At 44.0% G+C, this 20,117-nt stretch overlaps 1 protein-coding gene across 2 annotated transcripts; it reads left to right on the top strand.

Annotated features, from left to right (window-relative positions):
- The first annotated feature begins 83 nt into the window (after positions 1-83).
- On the top strand, positions 84-13,168 carry ZC3HAV1L (zinc finger CCCH-type containing, antiviral 1 like). 2 transcript variants are annotated; one of them, XM_047694231.1, is made up of 5 exons: positions 84-470; positions 1,438-1,573; positions 4,972-5,230; positions 7,041-7,215; positions 12,725-13,168. In XM_047694231.1, the coding sequence occupies exons 1-4, from the start codon at positions 100-102 to the stop codon at positions 7,193-7,195; spliced, it is 921 nt and encodes a 306-aa protein (XP_047550187.1). In that variant the 5' UTR covers positions 84-99; the 3' UTR covers positions 7,196-7,215; positions 12,725-13,168. The 2 variants fall into 2 exon arrangements, with proteins under 2 accessions (XP_047550187.1, XP_047550186.1); XM_047694230.1 differs by having other exon boundaries at positions 12,690-13,168.
- Positions 13,169-20,117: the final 6,949 nt, after the last annotated feature.

Genomic DNA, 20,117 nt, shown 5'->3' with positions numbered 1-20,117 from the left:
CCCCTCTCGGCCGGGTCGGGCCGGGGAGCTCGGGGCCGGAGTCGTGGACGTGACTGGGAGGAGTCTGCCCGCCTCAGGTTTCCGCGCTCGGCCGCGGCCATGGCGGAGCCCACCGTGTGCTCCTTCCTCACCAAGGTGCTGTGCGCCAACGGCGGCCGCATGTTCCTGCAGGACCTGCGCGGCAACGTGGAGCTGTCGGAGGCCCGGCTCCGGGACGTGCTGCGCCAGGCCGGGCCCGACCGCTTCCTGCTGCAGGAGGTGGAGATGAGGGAGGGCCTCTGGGACGCCGAGGCCGAGGTGGCGGCCGGCGCGGGCGGCGGCGGCGGCGGCGGCCCCTGCGCCTGGCGGGTGGTGGCCGTGTCCTCGGCGCGCCTCTGCGCCCGCTACCAGCGCGGCGAGTGCCAGGCCTGCGACCAGCTGCACCTCTGCCGCCGCCACATGCTGGGCAAGTGCCCGAACCGCGACTGCTGGTGAGGCGGGCGGCGGGGCGGGGCGGTCACCGCGCGAGGGGCCGCGGGCCTGACGCGCCCGGTGGGAAGCGGGACCCCCGAGAAGTGAGAACAGGGCTGGTTGGGTCGCGGCTGCAACTCCGCACCCCTCTCCGCCCCCACCGAGGGCGGCAGGGAAGCCTCGCGAAGGGGCCGCGAGGGTCCTCCAGGCGAGGCCTCCCCGGAGCTTCCAGCTCCCCTAGCGAGCGAGGCCCAGAGCCGTCGCAGTCTGGGTTTCTCCACTGCTGCTCGCCCTCGGATTTCAGCCCCTGCCCGCAGGGTCCTCCGCACCTCGGCGGGGAAATCAGGACCGCGGCTTTGGAGTTCATTTACTCCAGGGGTCCCACTGGGGGCTTCCTGCGGGCCCATGAGGTCCGTGGGCCCTTTATGGAGGGTGCCCTTTCTTTCCACTCGTAACCTCAAAGTTTTACCGCAGCGAGTCTGTGCGCTCCAGGTTTAGAAAGCCTGATCTAGAACCATCCCCCAGGAAACTGAGGGCTGGGTGATTTGGGCGAGGTGTTATAAGGCCGCCTCCTGTCTCTCTAGGCGTCCTTGGTTTTACTCAAGCTCCCCAAAGCCGGGGTGTGGGCCCGCTTTCCTCCTAACGTCGGTGGACTGTGGGGGTGGCCAGTTGTTTGGGGTGGAGAAGGCAAGTGCACCCCCCTTCAGAACAACAGAACAACCATCCTCTGCCAAGGCCGGTGCCTGGGGGGAGGGGGTACCTTTGGCTTTAAAGCATCCAGACTTAAAATGAAAATGACCTTGGGAGAAGAGATGCTTCAACTCAGCTGTCTTATTATCCATGCTTACTTATTAGGATATAGTATCTGTGGGGTCATGGAAACTTGTTTAACTTCCATGTGAGTTGAAAGCAACCGGAGGCAAGGAATTTGGGGGACCAGCCCCTTCTTCATCTGGGCCCCTGAGCCAGAGCTCTGTGTTCTCCTAGGTCTACCTGCACCCTTTCCCATGACATCCACACACCTGTCAACATCCAAGTACTGAAAAACCATGGGCTTTTTGGCCTCAATGAGGCCCAGCTTCGGATCCTGCTTTTACAGAATGACCCGTGCCTTTTACCAGAGGTGAGTTACTAAGAGTTCGCCCTCATGTTGTCTGCCGGATGGAGGAACTCACCAGAGAACATCAGAGGTCTGCTTACAGAGGGCAGCAGATGTGTAGGTGGAGGTAATGGTGCAGGGCCGACCTCTGTGGGGTCATTTTACCAGTGATTTTACCAGGCTTTGATACGCTGGGAGTAATGGACACATTTGATAAAGAAATGATGGTAATAGCTATTGGGTTTTTTTTTTTTATTGTTTACTGAATGCTAAGCCATCCATATACCTCAGCTCATTAATAATGTGTCCCCATTTTACAGGTGAGGAAACTGAGGTTCAGATGCATTAAATTGCCCCAGGTCACATAGTACATGGCAGATTTGAATTTAGGTCTGTCTGTGAAACCGGTGTTTTGCAAATTGCCTGTGTATGCTTTTGCCTATGTTGAGGCATTTGTCTTTTTCTATTTATAAGATGTCTTTAATGATACCAGTCCCTTTTGTGGTCACATTTGTTGTAAGTATGTCCCCCCATTTACTTTTTTGGGGCTTTACATATTAATTTTAATTGTTTTGAAATGATTTGAAAGCTCCACATGCTTCACAAGTCCTATTAGAATTGCTATCCTGGTGAAATTAGCATGTTCGTATCTGTTTAGCTATACATGAAGAATTTTCTTTAAAGATTTATTTATTTATTTTAGAGCAGGGGAGGGGCAAATGGAGAGGGAGAGAGCATCTCAAGCAGACTCTGCACTGAGCCTGAAGCCCAGTATGGAGCTCGCTCTCATGACCCTGAGGTCAAGGCTTGAGCCAAAACCAAGAGTTGGATGCACAACTGACTGAGCCACCCTGGCGCCCCTACACGAAGAATTTTTAAAAACAAAATAGTAGGAATCCCAGAAGAAAGTATTACAAGAGCCCACCAGCTTAAAGAATCTTCTGCTCTAGCACAGTGATGCTATCTCAGATGCTCAAGTTGCCAGGAGAGCAGTGGGAAGAAGGGAGGCTGTTGGGAAAATCGAGGGTAGTTTGTGACTGTGGTCCCTGTTAATGCTAAGGTATTTCAGGCCCTGGAAGGGAAGGGAGTCACAAGGCTGGAGGAGTGAGCTGGAGCCTTAGGGTCAGAGGGCAGCAGGACAGCAGAATCCATAAAGAGAAGGCAGCACCGGAGTCACCTTAAGAGCTAAGAGGTTTGTTCTTGATATCCATGTCTTTTCTCATTTCTTCGGACTTTGAAGCCAGGCTTGGTCAGTCATGGTTATCATAAACCGATACGTTCCAACCATACTGCCAAAAGGACTCCAAGCAGCAGCCGGAGCAAGTTATTGGCAGGGAGGGAGAGGAGAAAGGCTGCAGCGGGGTCCGGTCCTTCCTCTCTCAAGGAGAAGGGTCAGTGACACTTCTAGTAGTTACAACCTTTTAGTTTTTAAGATATTGTTTAACTTGCTGATGTTTAGCATCATTACATTGTTTAACTTATTGGACGCTTTTCTTTATGGCTTCTCCCTACTGTCCCGGTTCAGCCTCATCTTGTCATGTCAGACTACTGCTGTGTTCTGTGAGCAGCCAGTGGGTTGGCTGCACTTACAGCAGGAGTCCACCCCTGGTCCTGTCACCCAGGACTGGAGGTGTATGTCATGTGGCATACAGCGTGGCCGCTTAGGTAGCAGGGACCATGGACAAGCACAGTGAATGAGGCAGGAATGGTGTCTCACATCTCCGGTATGAAAATGCCCCATGACCCTTTCCCATCATTTTCCGAAAGATACAGTATGTAATACAGATATACCCTTAGTAAAAAGACGGTAGGGACAAACATTGTGATCTTGTGATTTATAATGAGAAATATAACATATTTGGTCTTCATTCCCATTCCTGGCAAAGAATTCCTCAAACCCTTGGAATTTCCTAAACCATGAGGACTATAATAGTGTCTTGTTGTTAAGTCAATGGTGAGTTTTTGGAAAGCCCCTAGGTAACCTAAGGATGGAAGCTGGTTGTCAGGAGAACCAATCTTGTGACTAGACAGTTGTAACTTTTATCCCTCTGCCCCCCCACTCTCCCATCTCCTGGGAGTGTAGAGGGGCTGGGGATTGAGTTCATTCACCAGTGGCCAGTGTGATTTAACCTATCATGCCTATGTTATGAAGCTTCCATAAAAACCCAAAAGGACAGACTTTCAGAGAGCTTCTAGGTTGGTGAGCACATGGGGGTGCTGGGAGAGTGGGATCCCAGGAGAGGTCATGGCAGCTCCACACCTTTCTCCCCCATACCTTCCTCTGTGCATCTCTCCCATCTGCGTGTTCCTGAGTTATATCCTTTTATAATAAACTGGTCATCTAGTAAGTAAACCATTTCTCTGAGTTCTGTGAACTGTTCTAGCACATTAATCTAACAGAGGAGGAGGTGGTGAGAACCTTTATAACAGTTCAGCCAGTAAGCAGATGGCAGCCTCGACTGGCGATGGGCGTCTGAAATGGGGGCAGCCTGGTGGGGCCTGAGCTCTTAGCCTGTGGGATCTGACTTTATCTCCAGGTAGACAATATTAAGATTGAATTAAAATTTATGGGACACCTGGTCATTGTCCACTGAGAATTACTTGGTGGTGTTCAAAGAAACACACATTGGAAATATGTACAATGTGATGTAGATACATTTGAAAACTTCAATGAAATGGACACATTTCTAGAAAAAATATAGCCCATCAAGACTGATTGAAGGTAGGCCTGGGTGGCTTATCGGTTAAGCGTCTGCCTTTGGCTCAGGTCATGATCTGGGGATTGAGCCTTGCATCAGGCTCCTTGCTCAGTGGGAAGCCTGCTTCTCCCTCTCCCTCTGCCTGCTGCTCCCCCTCTCCTGCTTGTGCTCTTTCTTTGTCAAATAAAAATCTTTTTTAAATCTTTAAAAAAACCCAAACTGATTCAAGAAAAAGTAGAAAGCCAGAATGGTCTTTATTTTTGAACAACAGAAGCATTAAGATGAAAATTTCAAAACAGCCTGAAACTAGAGTATTAGTTAAAAAGTCTTATACAAGAAAACATTAGGCTCATAATGTTTTATTGTTGAACTCTATCAAATCTTTAAGGAAAGGATTATTTTGATTTGGGGACTAGGTCTAGGGTTCTCTTCTTGATCTCCTATGCATTCTGAAATCAGTATCATACTGTTTAAGTAGTTTGTATTTTAATATATGATGGTACAAGACTCTGTGCCCATTACCCTTTTTTTCAGAATTATTTCTTGGGGTGCCTGGTTGGCTCAGTGGAGCATGCAACTCAGTCTCAGGGTTGTGAGTTTGAGGCCCATGCTGGGTGTAAAGATTACTTAAAAATTAAAAAAAAATTTTTTTTTCTTCAATCAATTGCCTTAAGAAATGTAGTGAAAACAAACGTGTTAAGTGTTGCTTCATTTCTGGACCAGGTCTGTTTACTGTACAACAAAGGTGAAGCACTTTATGGCTACTGCAACCTCAAGGATAAATGCAACAAGTTTCACGTGTGCAAATCCTTTGTCAGAGGGGAGTGCAGACTTCAGAAATGCAAACGGTCCCATCAGCTCATTCATGCCACAGCCCTGCAGCTGCTGCAGGACCAAGGACTGAATATTCCAAGCGTCGTGAATTTTCAGATCATCTCTACCTACAAGCACATGAAGCTGCACAAGATGCTTGAAAGTCAAGGTGAGACCATCAGAGGGAGACAGAGCACTAGCACATGTCGTTTTGACCTGGAAGTCAGTCTAGGGGGTGGCAGCTCATGCTCTGTCCTTGGGGAAACAGAACCACCAACATTTTAGAATAGAAAACTTGGTTCTAGCCAAAGGAGGGAAGGGATAGAGTTTATTTTCAGCGCTGACAGCCAATAGCACCTGCCCAAGGGTTTGAACAGTGTTGCTCCTTGCTAAGCTGGGGGCCAGGAAGTAGATATAATCGTCCTCATGGCTTTGTTAGGAAGAAAGAGGAGGGAGGTGGGCCAGTGGACAAGAAAGGGAAGGAAGACATAGGAATAGCTTTCTTTTATTAAATTTGAATTAAAGCGTTTTCTTCTTCTTTCTTTGTTTTTCTTGAGATAATTAACATATAACATTATGTAAGTTTCAGATGTACAGCATGGTTCGATATTTGTATACATGGCAAAGTGATCTCAGTAAGTTGAGCTAACATCTGTCACCGTCCATAGTTACACAGTTTTTCTTGTAATGAGAACTTTTAAGAAAGTATTTTCTTTGGGGGCACATGGGTGGTGCAGTTGGCTGAGCGTCTGGTTTTGGCTAGGTGGTGATCTCAGGGTCATGGGGTCCAGCTCCGTGTTCAGGGTCCGCATGCAGTGCAGAGTCCACTTGGGATTCTCTCTCCCTCTGTCCCTGCTGCTCATGCTCACTCTCTCGCTGAAATAAATAAATAAATCTTAAAAAAAAAAAAAAAAGTATTTTCTTTTTCAGTTGTTAAGAAATTTTAACCATATGACAGAAAAATTTGGAAAATAGAGAGTAGAGATATAAGTTGCCTATGATTCTACTCTCTCTATCCATAATCATTAGTACCATTTAACGTCAGGCCCTTCCCTCCTGTTACTCTACAAATACTGGTCCATTTGTGGTCGCAGTATGCATTAGTATCTAAATTTTCACTTTACACAACATCATAAACATCTTCCCATATTGCTACATAGTCTCTCATTTTTTAAGGTCTGCCGACTGTGGTCTGGTGTACTTTTAATTACAATGCATTCAGGTTGCTTAACTTACTAGATTTGCTTATAGCTCAAAATCTGTTTCAGTGGGAGGTAGGCTTAGGGGAATTGTTGATGGGAAAACCACATCAGGAAAGCCAATATCTCTAAGCTTTTGATATGTTTTGTTTTATTTTACTTTTTCTTTTTTTTTAAGATTTTATTTATTTATTTGACAGATTGAGAGAGAGAGAGAGCACAAGCAGGGGAGCTGCAGGCAGAGAAAGAAGGAGAAGCAGACTCCCCACTGAGCAGGGAGCCTGATGCAGGGCTCCATCCTAGGACCCTGGGATCATGACCTGAGCTGAAGGCAGATGCTTAACCGACTGAGCCACCCAGATGCCCCTCAATATGGAGTTTTCTTATGTTGGGATGGTAGTGACTGACTTCCTGCACAGGTGGTCTGGAGGGAGTATAGGAGGCTGTCTAGGGGACCCCAAATGGTGGCAGGAATTGTCTATACTGTCACAGGGCCTGTCATTACCTTCCTCTGCTCTTCTTTAGTGGGTCTCTCAAAACTGAAGTCACTTTTAGCTGAAGTCACTGAAATAGTGACTTTCTGCTCTGTGTATGTGTGTGTGTGTGTGTGTGTGTGTGTGTGTAAAATAAATCCAGAAGACACAAAACTCTCTAAATTCACAGTGTTGGGACTTTTGTCTGAGATCTGATTAGCAGGGCTGATGCTGCTGACATAAAATGAAATTGAGAGCCATAAAAGGGGTGTCTCAGGAAAGCTCATCTCTCTCCTCTTCTTTTTAGGTAATGCCGCTTCTCCTGCTGAGTATTCCCAGGGCCTCGAGAAGCCAGGCAGACATATGGCTGGCGCTGCAGAGCCCGGTCCTGTGGCTCCTGTCCCTGCTCCGTCTGCCAAGAAGCCACACGCAGGGAAACCGGAAAGGATGTCCGTGAAATAAGACGCTTGTCCAGTCAGAAGGTCTGAAAACAAAGCTTCTGTTGAGCTTTATTTCTAAGTTCCTTCGTGTAATCACTTATCAATAACGGTCATAGTAATACCTACCTCACGTATTGCTGTAAAGATTAAAGATGACGGAGAAGGGGAGAGCATCAGGTTGCGTGGATGACATTGGGGATGGGTGGTTGGGATGTGGTGGGATGTGGAGCAGGCAGAGAGGGGAGAACGTGAGTACGGTTGGGGTCAGTCCAGGGCTAACTCTGAAGATGGCAGATTCTGCCTGTAGTCCCTGAAAGGTCCCCTAGGCTGGCGGGAGCTCCAAGAGGAGCGGGTTTTGGCTGCCTTGCTCCATGACCCAGCCAGTGTTTTTCTGCACCCACGTACACGGTTTACATAGTGGTTGTCAGAGACCATATACGGACACTTAGTCCTCTTGTTCTTTCTTAACGTTTCATAAGCCTCTTTCCCTATTCACATTTTATCGTATATAATCATTTTAATGCACAGATACACTAACGTATAGTCGTTTACTTAATGACTTCCCTTATTCTGGATGTTTCTGTTCTTTCTAACAAATTTTGAATGGAACTCTTTTCCTCAAATCCTTGCAATATTGAATTTTTAAATGTATTCTTTTGCTTAGCTTGTTGGTGCTAAATGATACTGCCTTTTGATTTGCATTTCTTTAAGTATATGCAAGGGAATATTTTTCCAGTGTGTGTGCTTTCTGTGTGTGTGTGTGTGTGTGTGTGTGTGTGTGTCTATTTTGTGCCTGCCCTCCTGGGGCTGATGTGGGATGGCGTTTAATTAGGTTCCTTAATTTTCATGAAAGGATATCAGTCGTACCGTGCTCACATGATACTCAGCTCTCCTGGGTCCATCCCTCAGCCGTACCACAAAGTGTGTAACTGTCGAGTGCTCACCAAAGATTTCTACCTCACTGTGTCTACTCTGCATTTCTTATTAAAATTTTCACCAACACCCCCATTATGATAGGGTCGTTCATCCATTTCTCAAAGTTGTATCCATTCTTTCTGCGTATCTGGAGGGACTATCAGAAACCTATAGACCTTGTCTATTTCATGTTGACTTTCCTTCCTTCTCTCTGTCCCCACCACCTGACTCTCTTCATCCAGCTACACTTAGATGTTTGGTTCTTTGCTTTCATCCAAGGGTAGCACAGAGAAGCTGCGTTATGACATCTCTTTCTGTGTTTGCTTTTGTGATATTCTGAAATGTTGATGTGTAAAGTATTTTTTTTTTTAATTTTGACTTTCCTGCAATAACACAATATCTGAGAAATAGAGACGAGGGAGTGAGTTTTGCATAAAGCTGAATTAATTTAGCGTAGAGCCATATTTTATCACGAAATGCTGTCTACTCTGCTGGGGGGAGGTCGGCCAAAATATCCTTTGCAAAGTAAGAAATTGCTATGTTTTCTCCTACGGACAGTAAGATCAGGCTGCTTCTGTGAACCTTTTCACCTTTGCTGTCCACAACAGTATTTCTGAAAGCCCTTAGGTTCTGCATACTTTGTTTCCTTTTTCCTAGTTCTGATTTCTCCTGGTGCTAATTTTGTTTTTTGTTTTTTTTTTTTAATTATTTTTATGGGGCATCTGGGTGGCTCAGTGGGTTAAAGCCTCTGCCTTCAGCTCAGGTCATGATCCCAGGGTCCTGGGATCGAGCCCCGCATCGGGCTGTCTGCTCAGCAGGGAGCCTGCTTCCTCCTCTCTCTCTACCTGCCTCTCTGCCTACTTGTGGCCTGACAAATAAATAAATAAAATCTTTAAAAAAATTATTTTTATATTTTATTGTTATTCACATTTTATTCTTTTACCATGTGTATTTTTGCTGTAAGCCATGTTTAGTTCTTAATGGGAACAGATAGGGTACACATGTGTATCCCGGACGTTAGGAGACTTGGTGGACTTTTACAGGCTTGTGTTCTTGTCGTGTATCTTATTACTATGCTTTTATATGCATGAAAACGACCCTCTGTAATCTTTGTTGCAATGTTTTCTTCAGTTCTCTAATAGTCCATTTAAAACTTAGTTCTTTTAGTATCCATTCTGTAAAGATATTTCATATAACCCTACTTGACCCTCTTTCATCTCATGATTCAGCTGTTAGAATGGTTTCACATTGGAATTGGGGGGGTGGTTTTCTTTGGTCATTTATCAAGGCTTTGGAGGTGAAGCTGCACATCTGTGGGCTCCGCAGATCCAACATACCCTAAGGGAAATGATGACCTTTCCTACAGTCTTGTTCGTCCTTTGGTTGCTTTATTTTGGAGTTGTCACCACCTACGGACTTAAGCCAAAACCCTGCCAATTGCCCTGTCCTCTTCTTTCTCCTGGTTCCTGGGGTCAAACCCATTACCCAGTGTTGGAGATTAGTTTCCCTTCAAAAAATCTCAAATTTGTATCCTCCTCTGCCTCTTTCTCTCCCTCCCGGACACACCGCCTTCTTTCTAACCCTCTTTGCCTCTTGCATCTGTTGCACAGATGGACGATTCACTGGGTTTCCAGTCGTGTCTCGTGAGAGTATTTTTATAGGAGGTGCTAGGTGGCCCCCTGCTCTCCTTCTGTGATGGCAGTCCCATTTTAAATTTTTTGTAAAATGGGCTTTTTATGGATTTCATTGATCTCTTGCCACCCTTCTACCTCCCTGCCTTCCATCCTGTGCCTGGTGGATCTTTCGAAATGCAGACCTAATCACATTGCTTTGTTCTGCCATAACCTTCATGGGTCCCCATAAGGCGAGTAGGAGTCATAAACTCAGACGCCTTCTTGGATGAGAAGGGGGAGCTGAAGAGGACGATGTGAGCCGGATGTAGAAGAAATGGGGGAAAAGAGCAAGTGTCATAACAATTTGTCCCATCTGAGTGGGGCCCCTGCCTCTTGTGCCCTTGTGGGGATGTGGGCCCATTTTTGTCATGTTTCCCAATTAGTCGAAAGAAGCCAGATCCAGATTTTATTATACATTTTCAGATTTTTAAATACTGGCTTTTGACTGACTTTTAAAAATGCAGACCAATATTGTGTGTGCTGACCTATTTGCAGTTTTTGGAATGTGCCATTTTATTGTATGACTCTCTGTGCTTGTAAATGATGTTCCCATTAAGTGCCACTCCTTCCCTCTTCCTGCCTCAAACCCTGGCAAAATCCGATTCTTTGAAAATACTAGGTTAGTCTTTTCTGAACCCAGGAAGGGTGGTTCTCTTAGTGTTCTCAGCGTTCTAGCACAACACTTACCAGAGTAAGTGCTTTCTGCTTCTATTCCCTAGCTTTGAGCAAAAACAAAACCATTATTTCTTCTTTTTGGACAAGTCTCCAAAAAGAATTTTTTTGGCATATAACAAATCAAACTTTGTGAATCCATGGAATCAGTATCATATTGGTCTTCATGGTTCTTTCTTCTCCCCACATTGATATTTTCCATTTTCAAAAAGTCTTTTTCCCCTAAGGAATGTGTTATTTAAAGTAAACATCTTTTTGGTATTTCAGTTTGAATCATCTAGGTCTAAAATGAACTGTTTAAGACTTATGCTCATGATACTAATCTTTCCATCAAGGAATTAAGTCTCTTCATTGCTGATGGATTCCTTGATTTCTTTCATTATAATTTGTTCTTATTTTTGTCTAGCCTTCTATATCCCTCATTATATTGATTTTTTTCTTGGCTACATACATCTGTATTGCTACTCCGTATGGGAATCTCTGTCTTTAGAATTCTATTGATTTTTAAAATATTTGTCTTTTGTTGAATTATCTTTGTCCTAACAGTGTTAGATGGCCTTTATGTTTCTTCTAAATATAAAATCATAGCTGCAAAAAGATTTGGCTTTTCTTATGTATTTCTATTTTGTCTTGTGTTAAATAAAATTGTGGTGAAAAGATATTTTTTGATACTTCTTCATTAAATATGAAGTTAATTGTTCATTTTAAACAAATGTTCTCTACTTAATAAGGGAAATTACATTTATTGTTTGTTAGAAGCTTTTAGTAATGATGGTATCTTTTGCATAATCATGTAATTTTTATCACTTAAATCACCTAATGTGATTATATTACTGGTTTTACTATATTAAAACATTTTAAATTCTGAGTAACTCTACTTGACTATGGCATATACTCTTTCAATGTATTGCTTTTCCCTTTGGTAATTTTTATTACAATTATATGCATCATACATTCATAAATAAAATTCATTTATATTTCATATGTGTATGTAGTAATTTCCTTTTTATTTGTATTGCTATATGCTCAAAGTATACATTTTATTCTAAATCCTGTTCTGAGTTTTACAAATTGGTTATAGTGTCATTATTATTTTACATTTTTTTTTCCCCAGCTTTATGGAGGTATTATTTGACATATAATATTGTATAAGTTTAAGGTCGATAAGGTGATGATTTGATACATGTTTATCATGTGAAATGATTCCCACAGTAAGTTTAGTTAACACGTCCATCACCTTATATTCATTTTTATTTTTATTTATTTTTATTTTTTAAAGATTTTATTTATTTATTTGACAGAGAGAAATCACAAGTAGGCAGAGAGGCAGGCAGAGAGAGAGGAGGAAGCAGGCTCCCTGCTGAGCAGAAAGCCCGATGTGGGGCTTGAACCCAGGACCTGGGATCATGACCTGAGCCGAAGGCAGCGGCTTAACCCACTGAGCCACTCAGGCGCCCCTTCATTTTTATTTTTAAAGTAATGTATTGGGCACCTGGGTGGCTCAGTGGGTTAAAGCCTCTGCCTTCTGCTCAGGTCATGATCTCAGGGTCTTGGGATCGAGCCCCGCATTGGGCTCTCTGCTCAACAGGGAGCCTGCTTCCCCGTCTCTCTCTGCCTGCCTCTCTGCCTACTTGTGATCTTTCTCTCTGTCAAATAAATAAATAAAATCTTTAAAAAAAATAACTAAAGTAATGTATTACTTGGAGCACCTGGGTGCCTCAGTCAGTTAAGCCTCTGCCTTCAGCACAGGTCATGATCCCAGGGTCCTGGGATCGAGCCCCACATTGGGGGGGTGGTCCTTGCTCAGCGGGGAGCCTGCTTCTCCCTTTCCCTCTGCCCCTTCCCCTGCTTGTGCACTCTTTCTTTCTCAAACAAATAAAATCTTAAAAAAAATTTATTAGTATATCCTTGAATTTCTCTATTCTTATTTAGGAATATTTTTTCCAAAGATTTTTTTTTTGGGGGGGGGGAAATAAAATAACATATCATTGTGGAAATTTGGGAGAATACAGGAATGTATTCAGAAAGTAGTAATAATTCCCTATAATACCATTGTGTAGTATTGTTCTGAGTTCTTTAGACACACTACCTTGTTTAGTCATCAGAACAGAGGTGAGATAAATCAGTACTGCCTTGACCTACGCAAGAGGGGACCCTGACTTGGGCCATTGCTTTAAAAGGTTTTCTCTGCTCGTGATTTACACCAGTCAGACCTCAGGGAAATGCTTCTCCGCCTCTCTTATCCTATATCCTCAGGGCGTAAAACGTGATTGCTTCTGAACCCTGTGCAGGTCTGTGGTTTGAAACACTGTCATCGCTGGAAACAGGTACAGTTTTGGACTTCATGGAGGGTTTCTGTGGTGGAAACAAGTGGGTAAGCAAAAACAAATTAACTTGTCAAGGCCTATCTTTTGGAGAGTGTGGACACAATAGATTCTTACAAAATGAAATATCTTTCCCAGTGGTTTCCAGCGTGCATTTTCCCTCCTCTTTGTCTCCTAATCAGTAGCTCTGGGGGTACCCACAAATTGTATAGTATTTGCTGCAAGTACACACAGGAGTGGGGGAATATTTTTGTACCATTAAACAATTGATATTATTCTTCAGTATTTATACAGAAGCAGTTTTCCACGTACCATGTGAGAGACAGGATTCAGTTCCTTCCATTAGCAAGAACGTGCACGTTGAATGTGGTATTGGACATACGGTTTTATGTATTTTACGAAAATAGTCTTGATTTAGTTACATTTTCAAAAAAATCAATTGAGGAGTTAGACTTCAGCTGAGGATGTAGAAAATCGCAAGAAAAACCAGATAACCTATAAAACTGTAACTTTTCTCGAGCCCAAAAGAGACTGGTCATAAGTCCAGTTCACTGAAATCCAAGGAGTGACAAGGTTCTGTACAGAAAGGTGTGACACAGACATGCTTTGACAGAGCCTGGGGGAGAGATGGTCCCTTTACAAATGGATAAGATGATGTCGGGTGTATTTTTAATGAATTCTCAAAAAGCCAGATATTGGTTAACATGTCAATTTGTGAAAGTTAATAGCAGAAGAAAACACCAAGGAAGTTATACAAGAATAACTAAAACAAACAGACTGCGATGATTACTGGGTAATCTGCTCCCAACACAGAATTTCATAGATGAGATGATCTCTGTGGTGTAGCAGTGCTTACGAACACAGCAAAAGATGATGTGAAGTTACAACATCCAGCTGGACCCGGGGCCTGAGGGCAGATGCTCTCGTGCACTGCTGGAGGATTGGTTTCTTGGACGACAGGTTGGCAGTATCGTGAAAGGTCTTAAAAATATACATGCTTTTTGATCAAATAATTCCAGTTTGAGAAATTTATCATATAATAATAAAAGATGTATAGAGGAGTTTACTTACAAAATTGTGTATATTGGCCAGGTCCTGGCAAGAAACAGATGTTAAGAAACACTTAAACAGGATAAATGGAGGGAATTTAATGAAGGACTATCTCCGAAGAGATGGGCAGGGTTAAGGGAAGCTGACGAAGGTTGGGGGTGTAACCCAGGCTAGCAGTAATGGGGACACCATTGCATGATAAGCATGAAGGTATAAGGTGGGGGGTGGATTACAGGAACCCGGAGGAAGTAACCATATGAGAGAACCTCCCACCAGATGCATTCAGGGTCTCATGTTGGAGGACACAGCCATCAAGTAGTCTTTTCAGGGTGGGGGCTGGGGGAATACATACCCTTGCCTTCCTTTTTTTCCATTATCAGTTTTCTTGCTGGTGTTCCCCACGACCCCCCTTCCATATTGGCCAAAGGCACTGGAAGCCAGAGGGGGAAGGAGCCCACTGAGGCAGCCTTGCAAAGGTTGGCTTCTTGAAGCAAACAGCATGGTGGAGAAGGGTAGATGATGAACCACAGGGTAATAGGAATTTGCTGAACAACTTATGATAGGGTTAGATCTTGGAATACAATGCCACCATTAAAAATGATGTTTTGAGAGTATTATTTATTAAGGTGAAAAGATGTTCATAATATATTGTTGAGTGCAACAAAATTTTATGCACAGTCCGATCCCAACTTTTTAATCAGCATTATATGTAGTACGTGTGTATACTCATTTATGCATTTAAAATGCCTGGAAGAGGGATGCCTGGGTGGCTCAGTCAGTTAAGACTCTGCCTTCAGCTCAGGTCATAATCCTAGAGTCCTGGGATTGAGTCCCACATAGGGCTCCTTGCTCAGCCTGCTTCTCCTTCTGCCTGCCACTCACCCAGCTTGTCCTCTCTCTCACTCTCTCTGACAAATAAATAAATACTTTTAAAAAAATGCCTGGGAGAGCATATAGTCTAATGCTAACAATGTCTGTTTTGGGCAAGTGAGATTACAGATAATTTTAATATTTATAACTTTGATTCTCTGTATATCCTACCTTTCTACAATGTGTAATAAAAAATTAAAGTTCTTTTTAGAAAAATGAGACCTATGGCACGATCTCACATTAATTCTGTGAGTTAAGTAGGCGCTATTCTTAACACTGACAAGGAAAATTCCTTAAAAATTCCATTAGAAACCAATTTCAGTTTTGAATATAGTTACAAAATTCTTAAATAAAATTCCAATGAAGAATTGAACAATAATAATTATTATGGTATACTATTAGTGCCAATTACACTACTGAGTGACTTACCTAATTTTTTAACTTATTTTCATACAACACTATGAAGTAGGAATTCTACTAACATTTCCATTTTTAGGTGAGGAAACCAAAGTTCAGAAAAGTCACAACCAAAGTTACAGGGTTATTAAGGGGTAAACCAGTATTTACAGTCAGGTCTGAAAAAAAAAGGCTTAACCCACTGAGCCACCCAGGCGCCCCTAATTAAAATTTTTAAAAAATGTTAAAAATTCCACTTCTCAGTTGCATTAGCCACACTTGAAGAGCTTGATATCCATTTGTGGCCAGTGGCTACTTCGTGGATGGCACAGACATATGGAGCCTCTCCACTGTTGCAGAAAGTTCCATCTTCTGGACAGCACTGGTCCAGAAACTTCGTAACTTGCCCTTTTAAAGGCCACAGTTATTTTTTTTTTAAAGATTTCATTTATTGGGGCGCCTGGGTGGCTCAGTGGGTTAAGCCACTGCCTTCGGCTCAGGTCATGATCTCAGGGTCCTGGGATCGAGTCCCGCATCGGGCTCTCTGCTCAGCAGGGAGCCTGCTTCCCTCTCTCTCTGCCTGCCTCTCTGTCTACTTGTGATCTCCGTCTGTCAAATAAATAAATAAAATCTTTAAAAAAAAAAAAGATTTCATTTATTTATTTGACACAGAGAAAGATCACAAGTAGGTAGAGAGGCTGGCAGAGAGAGAGGGGAGGAAACAGGTCCCCACAGAGCAGAGAGCCCGATGTGGGGCTCAATCCCAGGACCCTGGGACCACGACCTGAACTGAAGGCAGAGGCTTTAACCCACTGAGCCACCCAGGTGCCCCTATTTTTTTTTATTAAAGATTTTATTTATTTATTTGACAAACAGAGATCACAAGTAGGCAGAGAGGCAGGAAGAGAGGGAGAAGCAGGCTCCCTGTTGAGCTCCCTGCTGGGCTCAATCCCAGGACCCTGAGATCAGGACCTGAGCTGGAGGCAGAGGCTTAACCGCCACCCAGGAGCCCCACCCAAAGTTGTTTGTAGGCAGATAATTTTATCCAGCTTCTCACAATTTTCATCCAGAGCCTATGAAATTCAAATTTTGTGAGCATATTTTATTGTTTGGAGGTTGTCATTTCCTAAAGGGCAGAGATTGTGTTTTTCCTCTACTTTGGGGAAGAGTCTAAGTTCACTACATTTAGTAAATGTTTGCTGGCGCCAATTACTGTAGCTTACGAACTCTGTGTAAGACCCAGGTAATGTCATATCGGAAGTGACCTTTTCTGTTTTTCATGTGCTCTCCATTGGTGTTTCCTCATGGATCATGGGGATATCTGGCATTTCTGGACAGACTTTGAAGTCTGAGAAGTTCCCTGTCAGCGTGAGGGTAGAGACCTGGATCCCACACAGCGCATCCCTCTGGGCTTGGCACCAAAGAACTGTGGGCAAACTTATGCTCCCCTTAGGCTAAGTTGCTAAGTTAACCTAATTAGCTAATTAGGTTAATTGTTCATCAGGGAGAAGGGAGGGATAAGGTGAGGGAGGAGTCTGCTTGGAGCATAGTTTTTATATATTTTTTTTAAATTTTTTATTTTTTCAGCATAACAGTATTCATTATTTTTGCACCACACCCAGTGCTCCATGCAATCCGTGCCCTCTACAATACCCACCACCTGGTGCCCCCAACCTCCCACCCCCCACCCCTTCTTTTTTTATTTATTTATTTATTTATTTGACAGACAGAGATCACAAGTAGGCAGAGAGGCAGGCAGAGAGAGAGAGAGAGAGAGAGAGAGAGAAGATGAAGCAGGCTCCCTGCGGAGCAGACAGCCCGACGCGGGGCTTGATCCCAGGACCCTGGGACCATGACCCGGGCCGAAGGCAGCAGCTTTAACCCACTGAGCCACCGAGGCGCCCCCTTTTTTTTTTTTTTTAAAGATTTTATTTATTTGGCAGAAATCACAAGCAGGCAGAGAGGCAGGCAGAGAGAGAGGAAGGGAAGCAGGCTCCCCGCCAAGCAGAGAGCCCGATGCGGGGCTCGATCCCAGGACCCTAAGATCATGACCTGAGCCTAAAGCAGAGGCTTTTTAATCCACTGAGCCACCCAGGCACCCCTATATTTCTACTTATTTATTCAACAAGCATTACTTGAGCCCTGTAATCTACCAAGCACTGCACCAGACACTGAGGAATAGAGACAAAAACAAGAAGGTCTCTGCTCTTGAAGAACTTAGAGACACGTGAAGTTTTATTGTGTGTGCTCAATGCCATGACAGAGGCATCCCAGGGACTTAGGGCAGCACTGAGGGAGGGCAGATCACCTCTGGGAGACCATGGAAGGCTTCCTGGAGGAATGATGCTCTGCCCACAATTCTAAGAGGCTCAGAAGCAGAGATCTCTCCCAGGAACGGTGTCCACTGAGGGTTTTGAGTGAAGAAGGAGTTTTCTAGAGGATCAGGGTGATCAAGACAGATACCTAGTTAGTGTGGGTTTGGCTTTATTGATTCATGGCGTTAATCGGAACTCATGACAAGATGGAAGAAAAAGACACTGAGCTAGACTACAATCGTTACTTTCATTCTGAATTTGAGCCAGAGTTGATGAGTTTTAGAACACAGTCATATGTGAGTTGGAGTTAGTAGAATGCCAGAGAATGAGGGTGATTCTAAAAACAGCTTTCGCCAACTGTTGCCGTGATTCCAATGTGGATTTTTGCCATGCCTCAGTAGAGCTGCTGGGTCTGGGGCTATAGTGGGAAATGACCATGGAGAGTGTGGGCAGAGGACTGAGCCCATGGATCTGTGGCAGTCGTGTGTTGGGGGAAAGGAGGTGAGGCAAATTGCAATGGATGGAGGCAAGTCTGGGACTGTGCCTTAGGAACATTCTCACTTACCACTAAATTGTGCAAGGACAGATATGTCCATCCTGTTTCCAAGACAAGATCCTGGTTTTAAACATTGTGCTTGTGGGGGTACCTGGGTGGCTCAGTCGGTTTAGCACCCAACTATTGATTTTGATCTCAGGGTCGTGGGATTGAGCCCCGCATCAAGCCCCACATTAGGCTCTGTGCTCAGTGGGGAGTCTGCTTGAGAGTCTCTCTTCCTCTCCCTTTCCTTTGAGAGAGATCACACACACAAAAAAATAATAAAGAAAACACATTGTAGCTGTGGTGATCAGTGCTTGACAATGTCACTTGCTTGCCCTCAACCCCCGCCCGCTGGCTTCCCCGTTGATAGGCAGGAGTTCCTCTGTAGGTAAATTAAGGTAATGACAGGTATCCTACACTTTCTGAAGGTTCATGTTAGGCCAATTGGTTTTTACCAAAGACTTGTGTTAGCACCTGTTTTTGCTAATGGAAAGAAATCCAAAGAAGATTTTCACTTTTATGAAAATAGTTGTTACTGTATTAATGTACGTCTTTCCAACTTTCTGAAAGTGGGGTTTACTCTCCACTTTGTGTCATTTCCATCGGAGAAAGGTTTCATAGCTATGCCTACTTTCAAATAGTGGGGGAAACCTTATTTAGTTTAGGCCATGGCAGACCTGAATTCTTTGCTTGCTACAATCTCACCAAGTTCTATGTATTTGCTCTTTTGTCCCCAAATTCCTTCTAGATGGCTTTTCTTCCAGAAAGGCAAGTGGTCGCTGCCCACATTCTCTTCATTTCTACCCTCTTGTCTTGCCTTTCTACTTTTCTTTTCTCTGCAATACCCTTTTCTTCTCTCTCTCTCGCTCTCTCTTTTTAACAGATGTTTTCCCTCATTCCCATTGTTCAAGACCCAACTAAGCCTCACCCAGTCTGTGAAACCTTCCCTGCCTACTGTAGTTCATGCTGATCTTTCCCTTTTTTGGGTTTTCACACTTCCAAGTCCAAATCCTGTCATCTAACACTGAGACATCTGGTGTTGGAAGAATGAGAAATCGCTTTGGAGACCACCTAAAATCTCTATCTTGACCCAGTATCATCTTCTCTTGGAGGAAGACATTCCAAACATTTTTTTTTTTAAGATCTTATTTATTTATTTGACAGAGAGAGATCACAAGTAGACGGAAAGGCAGGCAGAGAGAGAGAGAGAGAGAGGGAAGCAGGCTCCCTGCCGAGCAGAGAGCCCGATGTGGGCCTCGATCCCAGGACCCTGAGATCATGACCTGAGCTGAAGGCAGCGGCTCAACCCACTGAGCCACCCAGGCGCCCATTCCAAACATTTTTTATGGAAAAGACAAATCCATCAACAACATCAAAGGGTAAAATGCTCATAATCCCTTACGTTACTGCAACAATCTCAAATGTTGCACAATTCTTTTCTAGTCATTTATATTAACACACAAACCATTTTATATTTCATTTTGGTCCCATTTAACGTTATAACCCAAACACGCCCTACATGTCTTCACAGTCATTGTAACAGAAGCACACATTCCCTCCTTACTGGAATATGATTCGATCAAGCCGCTCTCCTCATACTGGACATAGGGTCACTGGCCCTGTCTTTTCAAAGACGTACATGTTGCTCTGAGTCCGTCTCCTCTAGCTCTGAGAATGGACTCAATGAACTTCTCTTGCACTTTGTCCTCTCACCGTCTTCAGGCATCTTCTCTTCTCTTGGCAGGGATGCTTAATCTTCTCTGTCCTAAAATATATCTCAAACCTACTGGGTACCATTCTCTTTGGCAGCCAGTATTTCACAAGCAGCTCTTTCTTTTCCTTTGTCTCTCACCCTCGCCATCTCAACGGAAAGTCTCTTTTTAATGACCAGTCATCAAGTCCAAAGAGATTTTCTCAGTCCTTGTCATCCCTGACACCGACCCTTCCCTTTGGAAGCTTCCCTCCAGGCCTTTGAAGACACTACACTTCCCTTGTTCTCCTCAGCTTTCCTCAAAGTCTCTCTGCCTTTTTCCACTCCCTTTCAGCTTTTCCGTGATGAAATTCTTTCGTGAGGGCCTGTCTTCAGTCCTCTTCTTTTCTTCTCTCCTGTCTTCCCAGATACTTTTACCTCCCAGATACATTTACCCTCACATCTGCAGCTAACAGCTTTGAGCAAATGATTTCTGTGTCT

The sequence above is a fragment of the Lutra lutra genome, chromosome 11 (assembly GCF_902655055.1).
Source record: "Lutra lutra chromosome 11, mLutLut1.2, whole genome shotgun sequence".
In the NCBI taxonomy this organism is placed as follows: domain Eukaryota; kingdom Metazoa; phylum Chordata; class Mammalia; order Carnivora; family Mustelidae; genus Lutra; species Lutra lutra.
The sequence above is the reverse complement of the archived record's forward strand: the minus strand, read 5'-3'. Positions and strand labels throughout refer to the sequence as shown.